Genomic DNA, 19,870 nt, shown 5'->3' with positions numbered 1-19,870 from the left:
ACTGTAAGCCAAAATAAACCCTTTGTGCTTAATTGGTCTACATAGTGAGTTTCAGGTCAGCAGAGCTACACAGTGAGATCTGTATCAGAGAAAAAATTACCAAATGAATCTAGAGGATTAAAGATATGAAAATATCTAGCATGACTCCTTCGTGAAGAGGATCCATTTGGCACATGTTTTAAGGAAGAGGACTATTAACAATTTTTGTCTTGAGTATTAGTGTGTGAATGGTCTGAGTATAGGATGATATTCCTGACAGAGTGGGAAACTGGTGAACAAAAGGCTTAAGAGACAGAGTTAGGAAAACAAAAGAAAAACTCTTCCCCAGATTCAGTTTTGCTGTTCCTTTCATTTAATGTCACACATCAAAATTAGCCAGACCCAAAGTCTGTAAAATTTAGTGAACTGCTAGACAGTTAGAACAGGCACTCGGAACAGAAGCTATGGAGGTTTACATTAAATTTTATACTTCATCATTGAACATATTTTATGCACTTACCCACCATCAAAACCCAAATATCCATGACAGGCTTAGAACTAGAAGAATAACTTTGACTCCTGCTTCTGCCTGCTGGGTGTGTACCACCATCCCTCACAACAGTTTATGCTGTTTTCTTTCCAGGGCTGGTGGACTAGGTCTCAATTTCATTGGTGCCAACGTTGTTATATTATTTGATCCAACTTGGAATCCAGCCAATGATCTTCAAGCTATTGACAGGTATGATACTGACAAAATGTAAATGACCCGTGAATTCTTATAATCTAAAACCCAGCCTTGAACTTCATAGACTGTTTAAAGGGTTAGTTAGAAAAGGTGGGTACTAGTGAGAATTTATATTAAAAATGACCCTAAACTTCTTAGCCATTGTTTCCTATCTCCAAATCTTATCAATGTGACATAAGACCATAATAAAAAATCAAGTAGAATAGTTTGTTATTAGTAATTCAGAAATTTTGAGAAACTCCTGAAAGACTCACCAGAGAAAAACCAAATTCAGAGTACGCAGAACAGAACAGAAACAGAAAGTTGACAGTTGCTGACATGAATTGACAACTTGTGGGTGTGGGGGAGATGAGGTTGTTACTCCTGGGAAACAGAGGAGTGGGAGACTGATGTAGATTCCTCTCTATATTCCATACTTACACAAGGTGTGTCTAGAACAGGTTCCTTAACCGTCTCATCAGTTAAGTAGAACACTGAGACTAGTAAAATTCCTGGTTTATTAGACTCAGTGGAGCCAATCAAGTAATCCTAGGTTTCCAGAGACCACAATATGGGAAGTAATTGAATAAACCTGTGTCCTACATTGGGATCCAGGCCATCATTCTCATGTAACCCATGTATATTTTGATTTTAATTACAAAAAAGAAAGTAAGAATTATGAAACACTTTCACAAAAATAGCAGAATAAAAGAGCCATGAGGAAAAGCAGACATTGAAGGGACCAAAATGAGGAAAAGACAAATATAATATAATATAATATAATATAATATAATATAACAAAACAAAGAAATGTATATATAGTTAGCAAAAATGATCTCAGAAATTAAAGCCTTGCTGAGATAAAACTCATGAGCAGATCTGAATAATGAAGTAGAGAGTGATATGGTAAGAAGGATGCATGTAGGGGTTGGGAATTTAGCTCAGTGGTAGAGCGCTTGCCTAGTAAGCGCAAGGCCCTGGGTTCGGTCCCCAGCTCCGAAAAAAAGAAAAAAAAAAAAGAAGGATGCATGTGTAAGACAATGTGCAATCAAATAGATGTAGAATATGAAGAAAAGAGAAAGGAAAGAAAAACACCCCCCCCAAATCATTTGTTTGTTCAGAAATAAAAATGAAAGAAGGGGAGAGAATTAACAATATATCTTAAGAGCATGGTTAATTTTGAAGAGCTGCCAAATAGTAAAAATAATGGCCAATTATTTTGGGAGATGGAATGTTTATATTTATTATATTTTCAATTGTGAAAATAAAGAGGACTGAAACACCCCAGAGTGAGAAATAAGAGGATTTATAAATACAAATTCCCCCCACTCCAAATCAAGTAAGCAATAAATGGGAATCAGGCTCATTTCTGCTGGTCATACTTCTCAACTCTGTGGCTACAGTTAGGACCTCATGAGAAAGAAAACTGTGACTTGTGATTATGATCAGTGACTGATACGTTGTTATGTAAGGCAAGATTAAAAGCAATATGATGCCTAAGAACTCAGGAGTGTGCTCAAGCCAACAGATCAGTGATGGTCAGAGAAGGATCCTATGTGTATAGTGAGGGCTAAAATTTATTGACAGTATAGCTAAGAGGCTTCCTGCAATTAACTATAAAGGAAAAATTCTCCCAAACATTGAAGGATGATATAAAAATATCAATAGTTAGGAATTGGAGCTCAACATAGTTCTAGTGAAGCATCAAGATTGTGCTGGAAGAAGGAACTATTAGAATTTTTCTTTCCTTTCAGGAAACAATATCACGATCATGTTTCAAAATTTGTAACAGTGCTATTTTTAAATGCTAGAAAAAAATTAGGGAGCAAAACCTGTAAAAATGAGGCACAGTGATCACTTGGTCCTTTGAATATACAGTGACCAGTTCTACCTGGTCTCCACACGTCCTGCTTCTACAGATGGAGTAAGGCTTTTCAGCAGTGGTTTTCAACATGTGGGTCTTTCACAGTTTACCTAAGATTTTGGTAAAACACATATTTGTGTTAGGATTCATAAGAGCAGTAAAATTATAGTTATAAAATAGCAAAAAAGGAATGTTTTGATTGGGGGCACCACAATTAAAGGGTCGCAGTGTTAGGAAAGTTGAGAGTCACTGCTCTGTGGTTTCATTATTTTATTTCATATGTATGTGTGTACGTATGTACATGTGACTGTGCATGTGCATTTGAGTAGGTTAGAACTCTCTAAGAAGAAAAAGCAGAACAGTGATAAAATGGAAAAGTTAGATTCAAACATACACTTACGAAATGTGTAAAATAAGAAAGATGGGGCCGGAGAGATGGCTCAGCAGTTAAGGGCATTGACTGCTCTTCCAGAGGTCCTGAGTTCAATTCCCAGCAACGACATGGTGGCTCACAACCATCTGTAGTGGGATCCGATGCCCTCTTCTGGTGTGTCCGAAGACAGCTACAATGTACTTATATATATAATAAATAAAATCTTTAAAAAAAAAAAAGAAAGATGCAGAAGACTGAAAATAAAAGCTATGAATTATGAGAGTCCAGAGAGGGCTGAAGCATTACTAAGGGCATTTACTACTACTGCAGAAGACTCGGATTTTCTTCCCAGGACCCATACTGGGCAGCTCATGGCCTTCAGTGTATCTGGCATCTGAGGCATTGCACTTCTGTGCTCAGATTCATGCATGCAGATTCATACACAGAAACATAAACATATATACATGATTTAAAATATGCAAGATAACCACCAGAAAGATAGTAATCAAACTTAATGAAGAATGGCAATATTAGTATTAAGTAAATTCTTAGTAGAATTTAACCAAAACATTGTAAAGCAAAGAAGGTATGATGCATGAGAATGGTGTAACAGTTGCTTCACATCCAAGCCCAGAATCTTATAAGTAAGGAGAAAGAGAGCAAAGAAGAAAGGAGAACAGAGAATGAAAATGCAGTGGCAAGAACATGGAAGAATCCAGAGAGGAGAAGAGAACATAGAAAAGGAAGGAGGACATAGGAGAACAACATGGAGAAAAGAAGAGAAGAGACAAAGAAGAGGGAAGAGAACATGGAGAAAAGAAGCAAAGGGAAAGGTGGGGCAGAGAGAACCCTGGGCGGGCCCACTCCTGTTAGGAACTCATGTTGCTCTTTCCAAATACAACAGCTAGGTATAGGAAAAGACAAATGGTAAGAATTACAGCTTAATGTTATAACTTAGTAACAAAATACTCAATATTTTTACACACAGCACATTTAAAAAATGGCCATGCATTTCAACTGAAATCACAAAGGCATGGTCTATGGATCTAAAAGATAAAAGCCCTAGAAAATAAGAAGCATGCAGCCAATGTAATTTAACCACATCAAAATGCTGAGATATATATTAAAAACTGATACTGCTATAGAAGTTTGTGAATACAGATGGTACAAGTGCTTGCTCCTCTCTGTTGTGTTAGTGAAGCCAAAGGTCTCAAGCAACCAGGCGAACTCCCCAACCAAGGTTACACTGGAATTTTTATGCTCATACTCATCCTTGTGAATCTCCTACCTCTTCCCTCCCTGCATACATAGTGTAGTACAACAAAGAAAGGCAAGGCCTTGGTCCCTCGTGAGTCAGAAAAGGACAGTCCACAACTCTGTGAACCTTCCAACCTGTCTGGGCTTCCTGGAGGATTGGTAGAAGGCTGGCAGAAGCTGTGAAGGACAGCAGTGGGTCCAGTAGTACATGGAAGCCACTGTGAACTTAACAGCATTGGATACTTATTTCCCAGTTCTTGGCATGGCAGGACTATGCACATGCTAGGTGGGTGCTCTACCACTGAGCTTCATCCCAACCCCTGTAGTTGTTTTTAAATTCTGTGCAAGTGTTTGGAAGTATTGGGAGTATTTTATGTTGTTCTAAAGTTATAACAGGAAAATATGGTCTTTTCAGAGTAACAACAAACCAGTCTCATAAACTGCCCTTAAAAGATAGATAGCATAATACAAGACAGACATTAAAATAACCATCTAAAAATTGGAAGAACACACAGAAGAAGAACTAAAGAATACTTGAAAAATACTGGTGGACAAATGAGAGTATCAACAGAAATAAAATTTATGAGAACAAAAATAGAAATATTCTGGATCTGCCATTCAGTTCTGGAATTCTAAAATGCACTATATTTATCATTGACTTAGAGAGAAGAAAAAGGATCTGTGAACTTCAACTTATCAAGCCTAAAGAGAAATCTTTTAAAAGAAGAAAAAAATAAATTTTACCAAAAAAGGACATTTTCCTATATTATTCTTCGCTTTTTTCTTTCTTCTTGCCAAATAGACCATTGTATACATTATGAAATTTTCAGCAGAGAAAAAATGACATAATTATCGAAAAGCTTCCTGAGTTTGAAGGAAAGCACAAGAAAGAAGAATTTCCATGCTGAGTTAATTCCATAGAGATCCACACCAAGACCTTTTCAGGGTGTCAGCAGATAAAAACAAAAGAGAAAGGCCTGAAGTGGCAGGATTAAGCTGCATGTTGTGTGGAACTGATCTCTAAAAGGCTTAGCTACAATTAGCCTAGCTAAACCTAGAGATCAGAAAGCAGTGTGCTAATGTGTTTAAAAAAAAATATATATATATACATATATATACTTATATATAACTACTCCAATGTATATTCCAATATATCATATATATTTATATAATTATTGGACATACTAATATCCAATATATTACTAATTTGAATATATATTTAATAATATATAATAATACATGTATCAACTTGTCAGCTGAGAAACAATTAAAAAAAAGGATATATAAGTTTAGAATTTATTTTTGAACAAGGTAGTCACTCACAAATAAAGGAGAACTTAGGTCATTCTCACACAAACAAAAGGTGAACAAGTTGATGACCAACTAGTATTTCCTGTAAAAAAACTGCTGAAGGAAAAGCTTAAGTTGAAATGAAAAGACAGCAGACCGTAACTCAAAGCCTTATGAAAATAGAACTCACCAGTATAGGCAAATACAAACATAATAGAATTGTAACTTTTGTTTTCAACAGAAACCTAAAGGAAAATGCATAACATGTTTATAAATCTATCTGTGCATTTATAATATATAAGGATGTAATTTGTAACACATATACACATGCATATTTATTTTGTATATATGTAAACAACCGAGGAAAGAGTTTATAATGTGTCACTAAAAATAAAAAATCAACTAAAAACACAAAGGAAAATCAGTAATGACAGAAGTGTAACAGTTAAAAACAGCAGAGATGGCACCTGGTAGGCCGAGGCAGGCATGTTTTTGTGCATTTGAGGCCAGCCTGGTCTATATAGATGAAGAACATCTAGGGAGAGACCCTCCCTCAAGAAACAAATGAACCAGCTAAAGCGAGACCTCCTTTGTTTTCTTGTTTGAACATAGATGGATTAAACTCCCAGATCAAAAGACATAAATCTAAGAACGAATTAAAAAGGAGTGTCTGACTACCTGATATCTATAAAAATCTCAGTATAAATTTAAGGATATGTGTAAGTTGAAGTGATGAGATGGAAAAAAATACTCCGTGAAGTAAAAGAGCAGAGGTACTGTGTCAACAGAAGGCACAGTTGATTCTTAAGTCAAAACCTGCTATAAGAGTAAAGGGGGGACATTATGTAACGATATTTTTTAAGTCACTGTAACAACATTATAACAGTTACAAACAAAAGTATACAAACATTGAAGCTCTAGACACACTGAAGCAAACTGACAGAATTAAAGGGGAAACTGACAGCTCTACAGCAGTAGTGGTAGACTGTCCTACCTCAGAGTCAGTCATGGATGGATGGTACAAGTCACAGCAAATGGGACCGAAGCAGCACCTCAGACTAGATGTAACAGATGCTCTGTTCCAACAGAGCATCAGCAAATCGTGCTTTCCTCCAGTACACATGAAGTGTTCTCTAGAATAGCATTCACATATTAATCAGCAAAAAGCCTTAATATACTTAAAAATAAATGTTCAGTATTTTATTTTTATTTGCAGTAGATAGATACTAGAAGTTAGCAGCAGAAGGAAAAACTCAAAAATTCACAAATATCTGTGAATAAAACAGTGTACTCACAGATATCTATAAATAAAACATCAAACTCAAACCCAGCTGGTAAGAAAAGAAACAGCAAAGGAAACTTGAACTGTCTTAGAAACACATCATTTGAAAACTTACGTGATATAGTAGAAATAAGAAGGAAATTTATAGCTGTAAATCCTTACCAAGAAGCTTTTAGATCCATGATCATACTTGCAAGAAGGGAAAAAAAACAAACAAATTAATCCCCAAGTTAGAAAAACAAGGGAGGAAAATAACATAGTTTAGAAAAGAAAGAAAAAATAGCTAAAAAAAAATCTTTTTTAAGAAACATGGGATTCTGTCTTTGAAAATACTGAAAAATTGACAAACTTTTGTCTAGATTGACTTACAGAGACAAGGCTCAAATAACAGAAATCATAAAAAAGGGCATTACTGCCTAACTTGCAGAAATCTGATTATCAGAGTACTGTGAACAAGTTTATACCAACACATTTAATGGCCTAGGAAAAATGGACAATTTCCTAGACATACACAGCTGGCAAGGCTGACTAAGAAGTAGAAAACTATGATATATCTGTATGTAAAGAGATGAACTCACAGTCACAACCCATCAAAGAGAAGCCAGAAACTGGATGGTATGTTATTGTTAGTCCTACAAATAATTAACACTGCTACAAAATTCTCCAAAACATTGATGCTGAAGAATCACTTCCATTATCTTGTGAGACCTGCATTATGTAACCTAATGCCAATAACTCACTCTACAAGAGAATGACAAACCAGTATCCTTGTGCATAGTAATGCAGAAGACTTCAAGTGTCTAATTAAGTGTTCACGCAAAACTAAGAAGCACGTTGAACAGATGATATAGAGGATTATTTCTGGTGTTCAAGGATGGTCAAATACTACACAAAAATCACTGTAACGTACCACACTGATAAATGAGGAAAGAAAGTACTCATTTATCTTAATTGATACAGCAAAGGGCAAATTTAACAGTCTCTAATATTTAGAAAGCACAACAAAATAAGAATGGAAGAAAGTTTATCTTTACATGAAAACCATTTATAAAAAATATATAACATTTATAAAACATTTTAAAAACTAATGCCACAGTCAGTGGTGAAGAGCTGAATGGTTTTTTTCTAGATTATCAGCAACAAGGAAAGTCTACATTTTTCTGCCTAAAAAACAGTCACATGCTGTATGTTTTCACTATCCCTCTGTATGTTTTCACTATCCCTCTGTATGTTTTCACTATCCCTCTGTATGTTTTCACCATTCCTCTGTATGTTTTCACCATTCCTCTGTATGTTTTCACTACCCCTCTGTATGTTTTCACTATCCCTCTGTATGTTTTCACTATCCCTCTGTATGTTTTCACCATTCCTCTGTATGTTTTCACCATTCCTCTGTATGTTTTCACCATTCCTCTGTATGTTTTCACTATCCCTCTGTATGTTTTCACCATTCCTCTGTATGTTTTCACCATTCCTCTGTATGTTTTCACTATCCCACTGAATAGTCTCACTATCCCACTGAATGGTTTCACTATCCCTCTGTATGGTTTCACTATCCCTCCTATATGGTTTCACAATTACACTGTATGGTTTCACTATCCCACTGTATGGTTTCACTATCCCTCTGTATGTTTTCACTATCCCTCTGTATGTTTTCACTATCCCTCTGTATGTTTTCACTATCCCTCTGTATGTTTTCACTATCCCTCTGTATGTTTTCACCATTCCTCTGTATGTTTTCACCATTCCTCTGTATGTTTTCACTACCCCTCTGTATGTTTTCACTATCCCTCTGTATGTTTTCACTATCCCTCTGTATGTTTTCACCATTCCTCTGTATGTTTTCACCATTCCTCTGTATGTTTTCACCATTCCTCTGTATGTTTTCACTATCCCTCTGTATGTTTTCACCATTCCTCTGTATGTTTTCACCATTCCTCTGTATGTTTTCACCATTCCTCTGTAAGTTTTCACTATCCCACTGAATAGTCTCACTATCCCACTGAATGGTTTCACTATCCCTCTGTATGGTTTCACTATCCCTCCTATATGGTTTCACAATTACACTCTATGGTTTCACTATCCCACTGTATGGTTTCACTATTGTTCCTATATGGTTTCACTATTCCTCCTGTATGGTTTCACTGTTACACTCTATAGTTTCACTATTCTACGTATGTTTTCACTGCCATCCCACAGACAATGGTTGTATCAGTAGAGAAAGTGGCTTGGTAGTGGGAGGGAAACACCGTAGTTTGTAAGGTGCTTAGGGCATGACTTTGATCCCTCAACCAGTGTAAAACAATAAACAAAACACAACACTGGGCATTGCGTGTAATCTCAGTACTGGGAACATGGAAACAGGTAGATACATGCCGTGGAACTTGCTGGCTAGGCAGCCCAGCCAAATTGGCAGAACAGGCCAGCAAAAGATTGTTTCTAAAAAAAGACGGTGTCTAGGGAATGCCAGCAGATGTTCTCACCTCCACACATATTCTTACATGTATACATACCAAGTAAAATGGTGGCTCCTGGGTACTGCTGGGCAGGGTTGGGGAATTGCTGTTTGGTCAGTAAAGAATTTAGTTTGAAATGAGGAAGGTCTGTATATCATATTGGCTCCAAAGCACTGAGTCTACTTTCTGTGTTTAAGCTATAAACTCAAAATGATTAAGTTAATGTTGTATTTTATCATTTTGAAAATAAAAGATGTGTTTTGTTAGAAATAAATACTAGTGAAATCACTGGATCACTTAGTTCTCACATTAATTTATATTTTAATTTTTTCTTTTGAAAGCAAAGAAGTTTGGAAGAAATTACTATTATTAACATAAAAACAAGTCATTAATTGAGAATAATACAATACCATTTTTGAAAATGGGAAATGCACAGAAGAGTCTAAGAGCCTAAGGTAGCTGGTGTGTTAGCACACATTTTTACTTTCAGCACTCTGGAGGTAGAGGCCACCCTGTCTATGCAGTAAGGTCCAAGCCAGCCAGAACTACATTGGGAGAACCTGTCTTTTTATTTTTATTTTTTTTAAGGCAAAAAGACTTACTAACCAATAATAATATTTTCTTTCAGTATTGAACATTTGACATAAAACTCTGTGCAGATGCATTTTGAAGGATGGGAGACAATAATTGCACTTATATTTATTATGAGCCTCCATGAATTCTCCCATTTAACTTGATGCCAGTGCCTGCCCTGTCTTACTTTGCAGGAAGCTGAGGCAAAGTGACCTTAGTTACTTCCTCAGGTTCATAGAATGATAGTTTCAGGTTCTGATTCCATGCAGTCAAGTAAAATCCAGAGAGAAACAGAAACCTCCCTCTTTTCCTTCCTCCCTTATTCCTCCCCTCCTCCTCAAACTCCTTCCTCCCCCCCCCCCCCCCCGTCTTGGAACATTTGGTGTGATTTACTACTTTCTATTTGTGTGTTTGTTTTTATGTACATGTGTGGTATGAGTACTTGTTCTTCTTGAGACAGGATATCACTGGCCTGATCTTGCCAAAGTAGTTATGCTTGCTGTCCTCCTGTCTCCACCTACCCAGTGATAGAATCACATGAACTTGCTACCACACCTGCTTTTTATGTAGGGGCTGGGATCATATTCAGGTCCTCATGTTTGCATGGCAAGTACTTTACTGACTTATCTCCTCAGCTCCTAATTCTGTATTTTTTCATGTATATCACTACAGCCTATTATCCTGCTCCCCCTCAAAGCAGAGTGTGTTCCCCTCCCAGACCATCTCCTTCTACTGAGTCTATAGGAGAACAGAGAGAAGTCAAGATATTTACCTGTGTATTGTAAAGCAGCCCCTTTATATTTATCTCTACAGCGTAGAAGAACCATCACTTGCAAGTCCCTGTTTGATGAACCAAGAACCTGATGAATGAAGTATAGGTACAAAATAACATGCATTCAAGTTTCTCCTGTGGAGATTAAAGGATAAGCATTCTAACACAAAACAGTGGACTACACGCACGCACGCACACACACACACACACACACATACACACACACACACACACACACAGTATTTTCTTGGATCCTTTTCTGATTTCTTTTTTATAACCCTTCTATTCCCTTCTCCAGAAACAAGGTGTGCAGGACTCAAAGTCTTCTCTATGAGAGATTACCAAATATTAGTTGAGTCTTGCCCCACTCTCCTGAAGAACTCTGCAAGTGTTTGTTTAGGGATGTGACTTCAGAGCATCCAATAAAGCCTGTTTGAGAAGTCATAAGGAGCAGACCCATAGGTAACCACTCTGGCAAGTCAGCATAGAATGTTAACTAGTGTCATGGTGTGTAACACAACCTGGGGAATTAGGCAGCTGAGTGATTCACTGAGACCCAGGAGATGGGCGTCAGCTCTTACATCTGCATATCATAGACTTTTCAATTAATTATTTTTAGCAAGATTGACTTTTAGTTTGGTGTTTGGGGGGGATACTTTTTTAATCTCTTTATTTTTAGCTCATCTTATTAATAATTGGCATATTATAATCGGCACATATTATGGTAAACTTAGTGTTTACAGTTGCTAGATTTTAATGATTGTGTACACCTGTGAAACCATTGCCACAATTAAGATAATGGATGTATCCTCTTCTGCCACAGGTTTCCTTACATCGTTTGTAGTTTGTTCCTCCTGCCCCCTCACAGTCTGTTTTAGTTGACTTACTGTTTTTAATTTTCAGAGCCTATAGGATTGGGCAGTGTAGAGATGTTAAAGTGTTTAGGCTCATATCCTTGGGGACTGTGGAGGAGATCATGTACTTACGACAGGTCTACAAGCAGGTAAGAATATACCTCATTCTATGTAAGAGATTGACATCTATGTACTTTTAGAAATTAAGAAGAAATTTATATAAAGAAGTTTTAAATTTTACCCTAGATTTACTAATATTATCAAATAAACTCTTAAATATACTTCTATGATATAGATTAATTGTTAAGTTTATTAGATTTTAGTCCTAAAAGCTTCTTAAAGCAGTATTTCTTTTTTAGAAAATTTATTTTTCTTATTTCATGTGCATTGGTGTTTGCCTGTCTGCATGTGTATTTGTTTAAGGGTGTTGGATCCCTTGGACCTGGAGTTACAAACAGTTATGAACTGCCATGTGGTTGCTGGAAATTGAGCCGATAACCTCTGGAAGAGCAGCCAGTGCTCTTAACTGATGAGCCATCTCTCCAGCCCCTAAAACAATATTTCTTAGACTTTAATGTGCATTTAAATCACCTGGGATTTTGTTGATGTACACATTCTGCATCATTTAGCTAGCTCCCAGGAATGACAGTTGTTAGTCCACTGATCACAATTTAAATAATGAGGCACTCATCCTCAAATGGTGAACCAAGGTGTGGTATGTGTGCCATAAGTGAGTTTCAGGTGCACCAAGGCATTGATCTCATAGCTCATGGCAATGAGCAACCTTACAGCCTTAACAAACCTCCTATTTTCATTTCAGGCTGTTGTTCATGTGTCACCCTCTTCTGTATGTGCCTAGGCATGACAAAGATTGAGGAGCGCTGCCTTAGAGATGAGATAGATACACCACAGGAAAACTGACTGTGGAGATGCCCAATAAATGAGATTGTGCAGCTTCAGCTGTAGCTGCTGCAGCTTGGTGCCCTGCGTGCTCATCTGAAATCTCATTGGCTCTTTAATAATGTGTAGGATATTAATTTATGTTCCTTTTATACCTATAAATAAACATTTATCATTTAGAACTGCTCATTTAGAAGCTCTGGACCGAGGTTCAAGTTTAATTGCAAGTATTAAATTTGAATTGCTCCCTGTATATTTGGCTGGCATCTATTTAAGAACAAACATCTGTCACATGTGGTGGTAGTTGCTAAAAATGATCCAGTCTTAAAACTCATGCTAACTTCTTCATTCTAAAAATAGGATTTGCACAGCAGTTTGTGTATTTTCTTAAATCATTTAGGTCTGAAGGAAACAATTTGGTTTCTGGTCTTTGATACGACACAACTACTTGAGAGAATTTCTGTTCTAGCTTAACCACTCGTGAAAAACATGAGGCTGTTTCTTAGGACCTGTTGTTTTGTGTACTCTCTTAGAGAAGTCCTCATTACTGTTTCCTTAATCATGTAAATGTTTTTTCAACATATCATTACTTTTACCTAAAATGACTTGTTATGTATGTATAACAATATATAACGACATTTTCAGGAGACAGTGTAATTTAGTATTTAGAACTTTATACGATATATACAAAGATAAGGTAGTGATCATATAAGGAAAAGGTATAACACATGGTTTGGAGATAGCCTGGAATTTGAAACAAGGATGCATATCAACATACATGTATTGAGCCTCACGTTCTTTGGGGAAAAGAATAAGAAGTAAGAAAAATAAAACAACTATAAATATGTTAAAACACAGAAAGTTTCTCAAGGGTCCAGAAATTATTTTGGGAACCCTTAAAGACAGAAAAGTAAGAAACCCAGAGAGACTCAGCCAAGGGGAGACTACCAGAAAAATCAGACACAATTTGCACATTCTCACTGCAGTGTCAACCACTAACACAAACAAGGACTACTGATTATTTGGAGTATCAAGTGATATACTTGATAGATGCCTTAGCATGTACTCTTCTCAGCTGTGCACAGTGCAGTCAACAGTTGTCTGTCTGTTCTGAAGTGAAAGCAACAAATAGAAACACTGAACGTAAACCAGAAAGACAACTCACAATTTTTGCTAGTATGCACAAGAAAGTCACTCTCAATGCCCAGAAGTATATAACAAGCCATTCTAGGTAACAGTACTTAGATTGGTAAAAGGCCTTGGATTTGAATGTGCTTTGCTCATATGCACTGACTCAGACAGTCTGTGGTTTAAAGTAGCATTTTCCTAGCACCTATGCTCCTTCATTTGGAGCAGCACCATATGCAATCAAGTTTGCCATTTTGAAAGTGTCTCATATACCTGGATTACCTAGGTATACACATACACAACATTTTATGTAGAAAAGAATTTGCAGAAAGACAGCTCACAGAACTACAGATTGCCCAGATTTTCTGCTTGGTAACATTTTCCATGTTTGCCTTCTCCTTCCTGAAGCTATTGCTTTTCTTCTTTTTCTTGGCCATTTGAACTCATGTGTCACAGACTTTCCTGGGAGATCATGTTTACATTTTACACATTTACATTATGTTATGAAATAGTCAACAGTGGAGAATGTATCCATATGGCTATGCTAAAATGGTATACATCCTTAATGACTACTTGTTGGTGTTCTTAAAACTCTTGAGGGTGGCATTTCTAGCGTTGTCCCAGTAGTTGTCAATGTGATTAAGTCTACAGTTAGCTTGGCATCAGCCTGTTTATTGTATACTTTAGAGTGTACCATAAGTGATGTAATAACTCTGCCAATATTAGTTTTTAATGAATAATTTTAAAGAAAAGTGTATTCCGATGTCAGCTTTCATTATTAAACATTTATAATAATGTAATCTTGATTCAGTGATGAAATAGGAAATGTAAGGTGCGTGCTCCAATGAGGTGGCCAGATTATTATTATTATTTCACCACAATGGCAGCATCTGCAAGGAAATTAAAACAAAATCTCCCTAAGGCTATTCAGCCAGCCCCAGCTAATGTTGTGTGTATGCAGGGAATGCCAGGAAATTCTGACATACTGTTGGAGCAAACACTTCAAAAATATCTTGTATTTTTCTGTTATAGCAACTTCACTGTGTGGTAGTTGGAAGTGAAAATGCCAAGCGATACTTTGAAGCAGTACAAGGATCAAAAGAACACCGAGGAGAGCTCTTTGGTGTCCACAACCTCTTCAAACTAAGATCCCAAGGGTCATGTCTTACAAGAGACATCCTGGAGGTGTGAAATTGATCTCTGACCTCTTCAATAATATTTTATGTAGAGTTTTATCACTCAGGAATTTTGAAATACAATTGGTGTTTCCTTTTCAGAGGAATTTTTAGTTTTCATTATCAAAAATATATGTTTAGAATTTCACATTTAAAGAAATGGGAAATGAATTGTACCTCAAAGCTAAAACTTACTCATGAATACTTATAGATAATACACATGCATTATGAGTCCAGTCCACATATGAGATAGTATGGCCTCCTTGGCCATTTTCAAACAGATTTGAGAGGACTTTTATTAATTTAAAAACAGCTGTTGAATTGAGAACTAAAAAATTAAGATTTTTTCCTAAATAAACAAAACTGTAAAATATGTTTTGATTAGAAGTTACAAAATATTCCCTGAGATGTACTCTCATGTCTCTGAGAGATTTTTATTTTCTGTTCCCAATAAAAATTCCACACCAATATTTCAAACTCTCGACTATGTTCATGCTCAGTACAGATGTTTCTTATTCTTCAAATGAGACACTTCCATGGCTTTAAAAATTGCTTTAGTTCATTAATTTACCAGAACAGTGAGAGTGTTGACCTGTTTTCCAGTTTATGTTAGTGTGGAGTTCATAAAGCCCTGGAATAGCATCCTTTTCCATCTTCTTACTTCATAGACGAGGAGTCAGCCAGGAGAGCTCCAGATCATTTCCCTTGGCTTCTGGGACTTCGTAGTAAAATGCTTCATTGTACTTCATTTAGTAAGCATCATAAATAAAGTTCAAGAAAAATTACTCCCTGTCTTTGAGCAATGCCAGCCTTGATGGTGGTGGAGGACATTCACACAGGGGACATGTGCTGTCATTGTTCTGTATAACGTCAGCATCCCTGTGTCATTAAGGATGAGCATGTGTGGATAGAAAGAAGGCCTGTATTGTCTGTCCTGCGCTGCAGTGTCTGTGCTGTACATAATGACTGACTCCAAGTACTTGAATTGCCCAGTCATGTTCTGTAGTACATATGAATAGCAAGTGCACTAGTGGCACAAGGTGGAGCATCACGGTTTGTACACTCAGCATCCTGATGCTTGGCTGCAGCACTGTTGTTGTACTCTTGAATTAATTATGTAAGAGCAGCTGATGTAGGCAGAACTCTCAGGCAAATGTTTGACACTTGTGCCTCCCAACAGTGCTGTTAGTGAAATTGAACACAGGCACTAGTTTTGTATCCTGTGAAACTGTGAGTTCCTTACTTTGCAAATATGAGAAAGTGTTAAGAATGCAGGTCCTCTTACACTTAGCCTGCCTTTGCTGTTGTTTTGTTTGTTTGTTTTGGTTTGGTTTTTTTGGTTGTTTTCACCCTGTATTTACAGCTGGTTATATTCTTCCTTGTGGACATTACAGAGAGAAGGCCAAGTGGAAGCTGGCATCATGACAGCCACAACATGGTTGAAAGGGGAAGCTTCAGCTCAGAAACTAGAAACAGTGAGTGACAGAAAACATGAACTGGGACATCTTTTTCCTTTACTTCCTTTCCTTCATTTTTCAGTACGAAAAAAGAGAAACTTCTAAAAACTCAGGGACATGAAGTGAATGAAATTATTTAAAGTGATCACTATTCATAAAAACAAGTTCAGGAGCAGTCAGCCCCAAATCAAACTCGCTGTGTAAATGAGCACACCAGCATTGTTTGTTTTTTTAACTAAAGGACAAGTTAAATAGAGAAATGGCCATTAGTGTGTATCAAAACCATGCTGTAAATCAGAGCAAATATTGTATTTATTGAGTCTGTGACCTCAGGATCTCACCACTCATTCATGAGACCTAGGCTGTCACCAGAAGCCATTTTAGGTGTAAAATGCAGGAAACATGCAGAAGATTTTTATGTGGCTGTTCTTGCTGGGTTGTTCTTGGTTTTTGTTTCAGGGTTTGTTGTTTGTTGAGACTTAAATGTATGTGAACTGAGTGACCTTGAACTTAAGGAACTTATTTTTATTCACCTATTTTGTGTGTACACCAAGTTGATTCCTGGGAGTCAGGCTCCATTTGTTAAGCTTGGTGAAAGGTGCCTTTCCCTCTGAGCCATCTTGCTGGCTCGGGTTGAACTTTTTTTTTTTAATTTAGATAAACACAGATAGCAAATATTGGCAGAAGTATCAGATAACTTTCCCAAAATCTCAACAAATTAAGCCTCAATTTTAGGGAACTGAAGGTTTTCCTTAACTGGGGCTTCTAAGAAAAGGGGAATTGGATATAATTTTGTAGCAAATTTTCTTCTTCAGACAAGGTCTCATATAGTTGTGACTGACCTTTAATTCCAGATAAAGGAGAGGATGGTCTTGAACCCCTGATCTTCCTGTCTATTTTTCAAATCCTTTGCTTTTCTTACTGCAAACACGTACCACTGCATAAAACTCTTCTCTCATGTTTTCTAATGTTTCTTTCTGCTTTTCATGTAGCCTAGAGACCCTGACTGTCAAGAACCCACAAATGTCTGTGAGCTCTACAGTGACATGAGTGATGAGGAGTCAGTGGGAAAGGCTGTTAAACACAAAGTCTCTGGCCCCAGTAGAACTCCAGGCTCCTCAGCACAGCTTACTTTGCTACAGTGTGGATTCTCTAAATTGTTTGAGGCAAAGTGTGAGTCAGTCCAGGATGGCGATGGAAACCCTGTCTCCAGTGACGGAAGTTCTGATGAGCAGCCCATGTGCCTTTCAGCAAAAGCCAGACAAGCTGCTTGTCAGAAGACTTGGGACTCTGTTTGTACTTCAGAACATCAGAAATCAGATAACATCCAAACTCCAGATGAAAAATGTGTTTCTGATAAAAGCGAGAAAACTTTAGAACAGAATGTTTCTTCTGAATCTGATGACGAGACAAAGTGTCACAGTACAGCTGGACATCATTGCATGGGACAGGGTGACACAGAGTCAGAAGACAGTGATGTCATCTTTCCTACACAGGATCCCACTCAGAGAGTCCCTAAGAACCCTATATGCTGTAAGCTGCTGTTAGGTGAATCTGAAGATTCTGAAACAGAAGACCCTGTGAAAGTAAATCATGACGATGGCAGACAGAACAGTGGCAGAGGAAATGGACCAGTTTCAAATTTCTTGTATCTTGAGAACATGACCTTGAAATCTGTTAGGAAAAGAAAAGGTACAGATGATATTAGCGATGAGTCTGATGACATTGACATGTTCCCTAAGTCAAGAATAAGAAAGCAAAGAGCCACTGCTTCCTTGAAACTTAAGAGTAAAAAGGAAAACAAAAGGAAACATTATAATTCCCCCATAACAGCAAAGGACACAAATCAAGTTTGTGAAGCAGACGGAGACTGTAGCTCTCAGGTTATTGAGGACTTTTCATCCTCAGATGACAGTTCGTCTGTCAGCCACGTGAGTTTCACTAAATTAAATCACAGAGCAGAAACTGTAAAAGGTAAAAGCAACTTGAGGAACAAGCTGCCTGGGCCAGATAAGAAAAATAACAGTTTTATACCAAGAAAACCAGCAAGCTTTTTAAATGAAAGAGTTGTCAGTCAAGAGCAAATATGCAACTCAATGGATAAAATATTAGGTAACTAAACATTCTGAAAACATTTCTCTAAATAACTTGTTTTAAAGGCACATGTTCTATGAGAGATTATTCAGTTAGCCATAAAATAGTTCTAAAATCCAGATGCTACTTTGAAGCAGAAGTAATGAAGTTGCAGGATTCAGGGATGGCTACTTGCAGGAGGATAGAGAGGGTTGCTGTTTCCCCCTGTAATGCCCTTCCATGTGGCCCACCCTCAGCACAGCCTTTCTGTGCCAAAGCCAATTATTCTGACTCATATGGTAATTCTTTATATTGCCAAGGTTTTGCTACATGGATGTATGTTCTGTGATAGTCTGCAATCTGGAACAATCCTCCTCCATCCTCTCAGTACCACAGCATTTGCTTACAGGTTCTCTCAGTCTGCATTTTGCTCACTATTCTCAGCAGTCAGACGTGCTTGATGTGAGTGAGTAGTACTTCTGAAACTTTTCAGTGGTCATATGTATGTATAATGACCTTTTGTATGTATGCCTTTATATTTTGTGTATATTCATATAATTGTAGTAACATGTCTTAATATGTATATTATGTACTTATGCATGTATGAGTATGTATACATATATTTATGCATAGTCATATGTGATGATGAATATAGCTCATGGGTGTATTTATATTTCATATTTATATTGGTAGTTAATTAGAAAGTTCTCTTTCTCATCTATTATATTTAAATACTATTTCTTTCATCTTGATCATTCTGGTCATATACAGAGATTGATTTAGTAAATAATATTCTGTAACTGCTTCTTTGTTTTGTCCCATACTACACAGTAGTTAAAGGATGAGTTGGCATGGTACCACAGTAAAGGCTGGAGGTGTGTCCAGTAAGAAAGCCCTTGCTCAGTGTCATTACAATAGCATCACTAGAAACACTCTTTTAGGTTTTTTTTTTAACATACCATTCTGTTTCTTTCCATTTTTACAATGTATACGTTATGTCTAACCTGTCAGAGACATTGACATGTCTATACATTCTTGGCTTTGGTTCCACTCCTTCCTGGTACATAGGTAACTGGAAATGTTACAGTTGCTTTCATCCCTGTGTCAGTGTCTAAGGCATTTGGATCATCTGGACCTTGTTTTCTAGTAAATTTTTCAAGACAATGTTACTGAGGGTTTTTTCCTCTACAGCTCTTGTGATAAGGTTTCCTGTCCTGAGAATAAATCCTTGGCTCCCATTTTGTTGAGTGTTTTGAGTACACAGCTTCATTTTCATTCCTTCCAATACACAGGAAGATTATTTCCTTGCCGTTGCTGTCTGTCTAGTGGTTTCACCAGATTGTTTGTCTGTATTCTGAGTGCATATTCTCTTGTGCAAGTGTAGTTTCCTCTGTCTCTCAGGAACATTTTTCCTGTTGTTAGTTACTTGTTCTCATCTCTCAGTTGTTCAGATGTTCTGTCTTTGTTGCCTTTCTTGAGAATTTATCACTCTAAAATTATTTTTATATTTTCATTTGTCTGGGTTTTTATCGTATTTATTTCTTCATGTTTCTTTTAGATTAGTGTTCATTTACAAAGAATATTTTCTTAATGTCTGTCTTTTTGAGATATTCCAGCACTCATTTCTAAGTTATTCTAATTATGATTTATATTGTTAATCTATATCTCCTTTCATGTTCTTACCTTGTTTAACATTGGCTGTGGTTTTCATCC

General features: G+C 36.9%; 1 protein-coding gene across 11 annotated transcripts in view; it reads left to right on the top strand.

Annotated features, from left to right (window-relative positions):
• The window catches only part of Ercc6l2 (ERCC excision repair 6 like 2), a 267,327-nt gene that overhangs the window by 52,312 nt on the left and 195,145 nt on the right, over nucleotides 1–19,870 (top strand). For 8 of the 11 annotated variants that reach the window (XR_010058892.1, XR_010058893.1, XR_005495504.2 and 5 more), the window contains 6 exons: nucleotides 623–718; nucleotides 11,474–11,573; nucleotides 14,485–14,637; nucleotides 15,296–15,379; nucleotides 16,022–16,102; nucleotides 17,077–18,196. Coding sequence is in view for 7 of the 11 variants with exons in the window: in XM_039096261.2 (XP_038952189.1) it covers nucleotides 623–718; nucleotides 11,474–11,573; nucleotides 14,485–14,637; nucleotides 15,296–15,379; nucleotides 16,022–16,102; nucleotides 17,077–18,196 (1,634 nt within the window). In the remaining 4 variants the exon portion in view is untranslated. The remainder of the gene's footprint in view (nucleotides 1–622; nucleotides 719–11,473; nucleotides 11,574–14,484; nucleotides 14,638–15,295; nucleotides 15,380–16,021; nucleotides 16,103–17,076; nucleotides 18,197–19,870) is intronic. The other 3 variants (XR_010058894.1, XM_063276550.1, NM_001400699.1) reach the window with 1 other exon arrangement.

This window comes from Rattus norvegicus, chromosome 17, assembly GCF_036323735.1.
Source record: "Rattus norvegicus strain BN/NHsdMcwi chromosome 17, GRCr8, whole genome shotgun sequence".
Lineage (NCBI taxonomy): Eukaryota > Metazoa > Chordata > Mammalia > Rodentia > Muridae > Rattus > Rattus norvegicus.
This window is presented reverse-complemented; position numbering and strand designations above follow the sequence as displayed.